Source organism: Corticium candelabrum, chromosome 3, assembly GCF_963422355.1.
Source record: "Corticium candelabrum chromosome 3, ooCorCand1.1, whole genome shotgun sequence".
Classification (NCBI taxonomy): Eukaryota; Metazoa; Porifera; class Homoscleromorpha; order Homosclerophorida; family Plakinidae; genus Corticium; species Corticium candelabrum.
Window position 1 is genome coordinate 9,533,846 of NC_085087.1, and position 10,000 is coordinate 9,543,845.

Consider the following 10,000-nt stretch of genomic DNA (forward strand, 5'->3'; position numbering starts at 1 on the left):
CATTTTCATCCTCAACTCGAAAAAATCCCTTATCAGCAAAACATCGGCCCCATGAGTTCATAAAGATCAGACAGTTTGGATCGCATCCTGTCAACACCACAGCATGTCCTCCTGGATTGCTATTACTTTGATCTGCAAACAAATAGTTATATCAGATTACACGACACCTATTAGACCTTATACCAAATATTAGGTTTAGAATAAACCGTGCATGTACAATAGTACCAAGATAATTTGTATAATCAAATATTTAAACACCAGCATTATTACCAAGACAACTTAATTATACAACTATCACTACATACAGCCGTACCTATATGCAAGATGCCTAGATGTCAAGTATTTGACAATAATGTCAACAAATGCATGTTACTGAGCATACTGCTCAGCTAAAACTTTTCAGATTAAAGCGTCATTCTGAAAGTGAATTGCCATTACCAGTTGCAATAGCAGAACTGTAGTCGCAACTCATCACAAAATTTGTCACCAATACAATACATGTTGTAGATGTAAAACTTGTATTGTATGTACTGTTTAGAACTCACCTCTAAGATCACATTTCCTAAGAATTCGTTTTGGTGTCATTCTATAAAATGCTGAAAATTTCTCCCATTGACCATCATATAAGGAAAATCTAGCAACAACAGGTCGCCTCTCATTAATTGCTTTCCTTGCACCTGCTTCCTTTACTTTCCGAAAGCGTAATCGATAGTTTGAACAAACTCGTGTAAGAACCTTGAAAGTATTGGCACCTTGAACACCATATTCACGTATTATGCGATCACGTATCTCGTAAAAGTCTGGAACGCCTCCTTCTCGACCAACAATTCGACTCATAGCCAAGTGAAACACAGCTGCAATTGCATTTGCATAGCATGTACCACCATGTTGTTGTTTGGGTTCAAATTCAGCATTTGTTTGGTTGATGTAAGTAGCAAGATCAACTTTTTCAAGGATATGAACTAGAGCATCACAGTGCTCTTTCATTTGTGAAACAACAATTTCACAAAACTCATTAACCACATCCAAGCTATTAGCTTGAATGAACAAACGACTTTGGCCAGCTAAGGGAAGTTCCCAATTTGCATCAACGAGATATGATATTGGGGTATGAGTATTCTTCATGATTGAGCTCATCTTAAACAATACTCGTCTGCCGTCTTCAGATCCCCACTCAGAATCGGCTTCATACAACAAGCGTCTTGGATTGTCTATGTGAGTTGACGTAAGAAAACATGTGACTATAGTTACACCAGAGTCAACAAGTTGTTCAGCAATTGGACCTGGAAGTCCATCAGTTGACATTCCGTCTGAGAGCAAAAACAATACTTTTTGAGTTGCCCTGGTTTGTCTAAATACCATTTTAGCATCATTCAATGCCTTGCACATTGGGGTTCTACCATAAATGTATGGCTTGATAGGCTCAAGTAGTTTGTGGATCCGATCATGTAACGATGACTGAGATGCAGATGCACGTGTGCCAGGTGGAAGTTTGCTTTGAAGTAGATGATCCAGAATCTCAAAAACTTCTTGTGCAGATTTCAGCTTAAATTCTTGTATGCGTTCTAGCACACGCCCTATCAGTTTGTTAGAATTAAAGTCTTCAATGATTTGTTGTGCACGTTTGTAAGCTCTTGAGTTATATGCTGATGCCTTGTTTACATCTGATGCCGTTGTTTTTGATATTTCCACAAATGGTTTCATGACGTGACCACACATAGGCTCTAGTGCTCCACCATACAAGCTGCCTGCATTAGATACCATTGCTGTTGTTCCCTCCACCATCTGTGCTGTTAACTTTGACGGAATTATGTCAATCATCTCTTGTATTGACTCCCGATCAAATTGCAAACCTCTATAAAGAGCTACTGCTTTATCTGGAGACAAGTATTCTCTAATCCAGTTTTCAGCATGTGGAGCTCCATGCTTTGTTGCTAGATCACTCAACGCTTGGTGTCCATATTCTGGTATGTCAGAAGCATGTCTAATACGCTCTAGCAGAGAAAGAAGATCACATGTTGCAGTAGATTGGCATCCAAAGGCACAAGCAAAAACAGATTCCTGTCGATTATGACGAATGGCTTCCTTTGTGACGATGTTCATCATGGTAGTGAGTATAGCGTGAATTCGTTCTACTCTAGCATCGTGTGATGAATCTAACGCATATGCCTTCTTCATAGAGCCAGATACGTCAAGCAAAATGCCAATCATTCCTTTCTCCATGGCTAAAACAGAGAGAGAACAAGAGTGGCAAGGTGTTTCAACTGCTGACCAAAGCTAACTGCAGTGGAGGTAAGAATGGTAAGATAAGAAAGATGATAGTCAGCAACCTGATTGGATGGTGTTGGTTCAATTAGTTGTTTTCTAGATAATCGCTCCAGATGAGACTTATTTAAGGGGGTAGTGTAGGGAATGTTGATGCTTGTTTCAATTCTAGTTTCAAATTCCTTCCAGATTAAGTTGACGCCCAGTAAGCATATCTGATCACAACTTAAATAACCAGGAATTTAGAAAGAAAACCAATGCTTACTAACATGCCAGAGGGACTACTCCTCTTCAGTTTTACTCAATTGTCTGCTTGCCAAACCAGATAAGCCCAGTTAACAATATTAGAAAGAATTTGTACAGTCTGGCTGACATCATTTAATTTCTAGTAATCATCTAAAACTCACTTGGATCTCACTGTTGAGTGTTCAGCCACCATGATATGAGATGTTGGGTCATTAATTCAAATTTATTGAAAGTAGGTGGGGCAACAAATTCCAAACTTCCAAGCAAAACAAAACACGATAGCTGTACTTTTGATCTTCAAATATAGAATACAATGAATCATTGTTTTACTGTTTCGTTTTAATTGCCTTTGTCTGCATTGTTTCGTTCAATCCATTCTTATAACAATTTTGTTCTCAGAATTGTGATGTGACAAAATGCATAATGTCTAATGATCTAGTCTGGTCTGGTCTGGTCTGGTCTGGTCTGGTGTGTACGTGTGTTGTGTTGTGTTGTGATGTGTGTGTGTGTGTGTGTGTGTGTGTGTGTGCGTGTGTGTGTGTGTGTGTGTGTGTGTGTGTGTGTGTGTGTGTGTGTGTGTAGGTGCTTTGCAATGTGCCAACTGTCATCAGTGGCTGAGAAGTAGGTGTGGACTGGTAGTACATAAATGTTTAAATGTGTCTTCTTCTTCCTCTTGATTATGTCATCATCATCAACTCTTATTATCGATCCGGTCATCATCACTTGCCTCCACTGATTGTACTTCAAGTCGGATACCAGAGCCTGATAGGACATGCTGTTGCAGCCATTGTAGTCAATGTGGACGCATTTAACAAATGCAACTCCTGAGTTGCTGTCTCGAAGGCTTGAGCCATCTCTACAGCATTGGCAAGGGTTAGATCACCCTCCGTTAATTAATATCTTTTGTTGCAACGCCTCCAAAAACAGACCGCAGACGAGCTGATCGTGGAGAGCTGTACTCAATGAATCACTAAACTGACAATTCTTTGCTAACCTGCGCAATTCTGACAGGTACACTGCAATTGCTGCAATCACGACTATGCGTGGTTGATAATGCTTCTGTAGTGCATCGAGCAATTCGTCTAGACTCAGGTCTTGTGGCTTTTGCAGACGGACTAGGTTCTTCAACAAATTGTAAGTTGTAGCTCCAATACACATAAGAAAAATGACCTTGCCCTTGTCTCCGTCCGTCGAAATGTCATTTGCTACACAGTAGAGTAGAAAACTCACTTCGTCGTCTTCAACACTGTAGACTCCTGGTCAAAAATTGCTAATCTTCCTGTGTCTACCGGTTGCCATATCCTCGTTACCAATTGTAGTGTATACACCCTTACATGACACGCACGCACTGATTCAGACACGAAAGATCTATTACTCACGGAACGCTGAATGCAGACTATGCTAGCCTCAGTTCCAGACGCTTTCCCATATGTACTACTGGTATATAGGATCACAAGTAGGAGGACCCCATATACCTGTCATATGCAGTAGTACATACGAGAAAGCGTCTGGAATCGAGGCTAAGAATCGAGGCTAAGAATCAAGGCTAACACTACGCGGACTAAACACAGACTAACTACAGATGTATTGTCTCACAACATATACGTACCCTGAAAAAAAATTTGTGTGGGAGAAAATTGTGCTCTTTCTAGAAACATCACTACTTGTGCGGAATTAATTTGTGCGACAAAAAGGCCACGCGCAATAAGATCATGCGCAAGGGAAAAATATATGTGGAATTTATTTTGTGTGATGGGCTTGTGATCGCACAAAATCGCACTAAATTTTCTCCTGCACAAATTTCTTCTTTCAGGGTAACTAATCTAATTTGTATACTATACCACAATTGCCACCAAAACTTTAAACAACAAGGTTATAGAAATCATACAAAGTTCTGCAATCAAAATCCAAACAGAGTCCAGAAAATACGTTGGGGACAATAAAGTGCTAGGAAGTGGCATAATAATGTGGCCTGCAACACTTACTCAAGTGAAGGCAGAACATGGATAGATGGATGGTGTGTGTGTGTGTGTGTGTGTGTGTGTGTGTGTGTGTGTGTGCGCGCGTGTGTGTGTGTGTGTAATCATAAGAGCAGATTCTGCTTATCTTCTGTAATCCACAAGACAGCATCTTCAACATGTAACTGTCACCTAAACGTTAGGAGTTGCCAATTTTTGGTCACGCCCCCAGCCAACAGCTGGGCTCCTGTGTGCTACTCAGGAGAAACTCCAAGCCTGTGCTAGCAATCTCCTGGAGGCAGGCCAGGTAATTACAGGAGCATTGGCTCATGAATTAAGTCAACTGTGGTGTGAGCACCTGAAGTCTCACATGGACTTCTGTGGTGACAGCCTTTGTCGCAGTTGGGGGCCTTTGCCACTCCCAATCAAAGACAAGGTACTCATTTATACTTCTGAGTCGAGAGAGGCAATTGCGTGTTAGTTCCTTGCCCAAGGGAATTGCACCTGTGCCCATCCCGTACTTGAACTCGTATCCCAAAAGTCCTGGATGTTCACACACACACACACACACACACACACACACACACACACACACACACACACACACACACACACAGAGGAAGACACACACATACACACATGGACAGACACGCGCACATACAGACAAACATAATAACACAGTTTCTACCAAATCCGCCACCATTGCCGCATCGATCATCGCACTCATATCATTCGGACACTCCACAAGCGTCACCCGTCGTTTCTTTCCCGACACAACAGTGATGGGGCCCCTTATCTCCCCCACATTCTGTCTCGTCCAGTTCTTCAGCAATCCTCTCACCAGCGTACTCTTTCCCACCTTGGACGGACCGACAACAACCACTAGAATAGGTGGGGTTCTAATAGCGTTCGATCAACCGACGGAACGTGCTGTTTTTTGGTCTGAATGTCGGCAGTTCTCTGAACCATTCGAGCCGCTTTTTTCGCGCTTTAGATCGAGAAGGCTTTCGGATTTCGAGATGGATCATTGCGTTTGTCTTCGTTCTTTCGCTTGGTTGCCTTCTTTTTGTCTGCCTTCGTTCCTGATTGTCGTGCTCGATGATTCTGAATGGTACTGTACGCCCATGTCTAATTCAACTCGCGCGCACAAAGATTGGTACTCCAAAGATAAGTATTTTGTAATGATGCCTGGTACAGTACTAAAATGTTATGCATATTATATTATAATATAGCATTTATTAAAATGCAAAGTCCAAGACTTTTTAAAACTTTAAGCAAGGTCAACTGTTTACATATTAATTAATATCAATGTCTCAATTAAAATATTGCTGACACACAGCCCAGGTATGTGTTATAATGACATGAATTCATAACTAGACATACTACAATACATCAAACAGTCAACTGCATACATACAAAAACAATAATCCTGGAAATGTGACAGTCAAACAAGCATGCAATTTCACAAGTTACGTGCCCTTCTGTACAAACTCTCGATAATGTCGCTGTTTGTAGGCTTAAATTTTTTGTGACATATTGGACACTTAGCTTCAAGCACGTGACCATAGAACTCTCCGATGTTACTGGTCCTAGAGCATTTGGGGCACTCGTGGGTCAATTCCTCCAAACTGTGATAAGTGTGTAAAAGTTCTCTGCTTCTTTCAATACCTTTCCTTTCGTAGACATCTTTCTCACTTTGTGTCAGATCAGCTTCAATCCAGTAGATGTCATAGAATGTTGTTTGATGTAGCACATTTTGATCCTCAACTCGAAAAAATCCTCCGTCTGCAAACTCATGACCCCAAGAGTTCATAAACGTCAAACAGTCTGAATCACACCCTGTCAACACTACAGCATGTCCTTGTGGATCAGCAAAGATTCTATCTGCATAGATCAAAACAGTTACTCTACTATAGACAGATTATATATATATATATATATATATATATATATATATATATATATATATATATATACCAAGTAAATCCTATAGCATGTTTTAAGATTAGAGTACAATGTAGACCCAGCAGTGACAATGTGCACAATTAAACTTGTCCTGATACCCTATAGTCTGACGATGTACTTTCTCACAAAACATGCACTTGCATAACCATTAATTAAGAAAACACTGATAATTAAGCCAACCCAACTACAGCTAAAAAGCTTGGACTATACATTCCTGTAAAAACTTCTTTCATCCACAAGATGTGTCAAATTCAAGCTCACCAAACAAACAATTAAAATTTGTTCACCATAAGCAGTGAAAATTATAACCTTCTATCTAAGATACTAGGTAGACGATACACTAAAAATGTCAGCCATGCAGTAGCGTTGCTGATCTGAAAGCTTAACTCTAACTTTTGTAGTAAAAGAATTATGCAAAACTCAACTTGAAGCATCATCTTAAAAGTGACTTAGCCCTAGCTATCAGTTGCAATATTTTGAATATGTGGTTGCAAGCTGTCATAAACAAAACAATCCACCTCAATGTCAATAACATCACATGCACACACACACACACACACACACACACACACACACACAATGTACATGTAATGTTTGGATGTAGCATACACATGGATAGCTCACCTGTAACATTTTGCTTTCTTAGAATCCCTTTTTTTTCCATTCTATAAAATTCTGAAAATTTACGGCGCTGACCTAGAGATATGGTAAATCTGGCTACAACAGGTCGCCTTTTGTTGATTGCCTGCCTTGCACCAGTTTCATCTACTTCACGAAAGTGTAATCGATAAACTGGACAAATGCTTTCGAGAACCTTTACAGTGGTGGCACCTTCAACGTCATATTTCTCTATTATGCAATCACGTATCTTACGAAAGTCTGGAATGCCTCCTTCTCGACCAACAATTCGACTCATAGCCAAGTGAAACACAGCTGCAATTGCATTTGCATAACATGTACCTTTACGTTGTTGTTTGGGTTTAAATTTAGCATTTGTTTGGTTGATGTATGTAGCAAGATTAATCCTTTCAAGAAGATGAACTAGAGCATCACAGGGTTGAGTCATCTGTGAAACTACAATTTCACAAAACTCATTAACCACATCCAAACTATTGGCTTGAACGAACAAACGACTTTCGCCTGCTGAGGGAAGTTCCCAATTTGCATCGATAAGATATGATATTGGGGTATGAGTATTCTTCATAGTTGAACTCATTTCAAACAATACTTGTCTGCCATTTCGACCTCTCCACTTAGGATCGGCTTTATACAACAAACGTCTAGGATTGTCTATGTGATTTGATGTTAGAAAACATGTGACTATGATCACATCTAACTGGTGAAGTTCTTGAGCAATCTCATGTGGATCTCCATCAGTTGAATCTCCATCTGAAAGAATAAACAAAACTCGAGTTCTTGTAGTCTTTCTAAACACGTCTGTAGCATGCTTCAGTGCCTTGCACATTGGAGTTAAACCTAAAATGTATGGCTTGATAGGCTTCAGGAGTTCACGAATTCGATCATGTAAAGATGAGGAAGATGCAGATGGAAGCTCGACTTGAAGTAGATCATCCAGTAATGTAGAAACCTCTTGTACAGGTCTTGCCTTGGGATGTTCCATGCATCGTAGTACATCTTCTACTAGTTTGCCAGAATTAAAATCTTCAATGATTCCCGTGGCTTTAACGTAAGGTTTTGAACTCTGTGCTCTATCCTGGTATGCCTTGGATACCTTCTTTTCTATATTGTTCACCCATGATTGCAACGTTCCTGAAGGCAAACGCTTCATTGTATCTGTTACAGTAGAGAGAGTCTGTGATCCACCATCTACCGCTTTTCTCGTTAATTCTGACGGAAGTAAGCGTATCATCTTTGGTATCAAGTCTGGATCAAAACGCAAACCTCTATAGAGCGTTGCTGCTTCCTCCCTAGACAGCTGTTCTCTAATCCATTCTATTGCATGCGGGGCTCCATGCTTTGTCGCTAGATCACTTATTGCTTCGTATCCATCCTCTGGTATGTCTATGTCTCCTTCCTCTCTAACTCTTTTCAAATGCTCCAGCATAGCAAAAAGATCACATGTTCCAACAGATTTGCGCAATCCAAAAATAGAAGCGAAAACAGATTCCTGCCGTTTATGATGAACGGCTTCTCTCTTCAGAATGTTGATGATAGTTGTGAGTATAGCATGAGTTCGCTCTACACTAGCATCATGAGATCCATCCAACGCGTATGCACTCTCCATAGAGTTGGACACATCAAGCACAATGCCAATCATACTTTCTGCCATGATTGAAAGACAAAAACAGCTTTTAACTTCTGATCAAACACACTGAACTGGCGGAACAGTCTGTGAGACTTTGAAAAGTGTGCTACTCAACCATGCACCTGCTGATTAGCCACTAATTATCGAAACTGAATGACGTGCAAACACTCCTACTGTTTCTGTCTCCACAACAACGTGAACTATTTGCATTTCTTGTACAGTCAGACCTGGGCTAGCAAGCCATGTCTGTTTCAAACAATTCTGTGCCCCACTAACAGCGTGTGCATGTTCTCTAACATAATTGAGCAGGACACTGTTCTAAAGTAGACAGACGACTCAGGTCTGGTAGATTAATAAGCACAGTTACACAATTTTAGAAGGAAACCAAGCTACGTAATACATCAAGCATTGTAAATTTTAAAATTTAAATGCTTGACCTACCGTTAGTTTCATGATAAAGGTGGACATACAAGTATACTTCAACTGTACTAGTTGATACAATAAGACCTGCTGGCTGATTACCAAAATAGAAGGACGTGCCAAACTCCTTACTAGAACTGCATGCTCCCTAAAGAGCTGCCTGGTCATACATGCATGTCAGGGCAACTACTTGTCTTTAGTCTTTACTTTTAGTGAAATGTCCACTTGTCAAGCCAAATAAGCCCAGTTAACAATAATTTATTGTAGAAAGTATTTGTACCATCTGTTAGACTTCTGTTTCTACCCATTATAGAAACTCAGTTGAATCTCACCATTTAGCAACAGTTTATTTGGTTTAGGCCTCTGTGCATTTTATCATTCATGATCTGATATGTTGGGTCCTTAATTCAAATTTATTGAAGTAGGTGGGGCAAAGAATTCCAAACTTCCAAGATAAACAAAACATGATACATTTACTTTCAATCTTCAAACAACATAACAATGAAATCATTTGTTTTGCTGTTTAGGGCGCATTTGATTGGGCTCTTCCGCCTCTTCCAGAAGAGTCTGAAAGAGCACATCCCTCTTCCAACCTGTACCAGCACAGGAAGCTGCATGGTACAGGTTGGAAGAGGGGCGTGCTCTTCCAACGAGCAGCAGAGTCGGTACAGTTGGCTCTTTCAACTGTAGCGGAAGAACTGTAGAAGTTGGAAGAGAGGGGTGTGCACACGAAGCCTCTTCTGGAAGAGACTGGATCGAACAGGCCCTTAGTTTCATTGCATTTTTTGTCTGGGTTGTTCTGCTCATTGCTTCTTTATAACAGTTCAAAGACTTGTGATGTGAAAAAGAATCATGTCTACTGTCTGATGATATGGTCTGG

General features: G+C 40.4%; 2 protein-coding genes across 2 annotated transcripts in view; both read right to left on the reverse strand.

Moving 5' to 3' along the window:
- LOC134177384 (uncharacterized) overlaps positions 1–2,442 on the reverse strand; it is a 2,867-nt gene extending 425 nt beyond the window's left edge. Inside the window, exons 1-2 of the mRNA XM_062644157.1 lie at positions 546–2,442; positions 1–132 (exon numbers count right to left, since the gene is read on the reverse strand). The exon at positions 1–132 is cut by the window's left edge and continues 425 nt beyond it. Of these exons, the coding sequence (XP_062500141.1) occupies positions 1–132; positions 546–2,223 (1,810 nt within the window). The 5' untranslated portion in view covers positions 2,224–2,442. The remainder of the gene's footprint in view (positions 133–545) is intronic.
- A 3,227-nt stretch (positions 2,443–5,669) lies between these two features.
- Positions 5,670–8,806, reverse strand: LOC134177092 (uncharacterized). The gene is made up of 2 exons (XM_062643805.1): positions 7,059–8,806; positions 5,670–6,353 (listed from the first exon to the last, which is right to left on the reverse strand). Exons 1-2 carry the CDS (start codon positions 8,722–8,724, stop codon positions 5,932–5,934), a joined length of 2,088 nt encoding a protein of 695 aa, XP_062499789.1. The 5' UTR covers positions 8,725–8,806; the 3' UTR covers positions 5,670–5,931.
- Between the last annotated feature and the right edge of the window lie 1,194 nt (positions 8,807–10,000).

Excerpts from the sequence above, each read along its gene's own strand:
- LOC134177092 (XM_062643805.1), bottom strand. The coding sequence starts at position 8,724 with ATGGCAGAAAGTATGATTGGCATTGTGCTTGATGTGTCCAACTCTATG. Across the intron at positions 6,354-7,058 it reads AAGAAAGCAAAATGTTACAG|ATAGAATCTTTGCTGATCCA; the intron begins GTGAGCTATCCA and ends TGATCTATGCAG.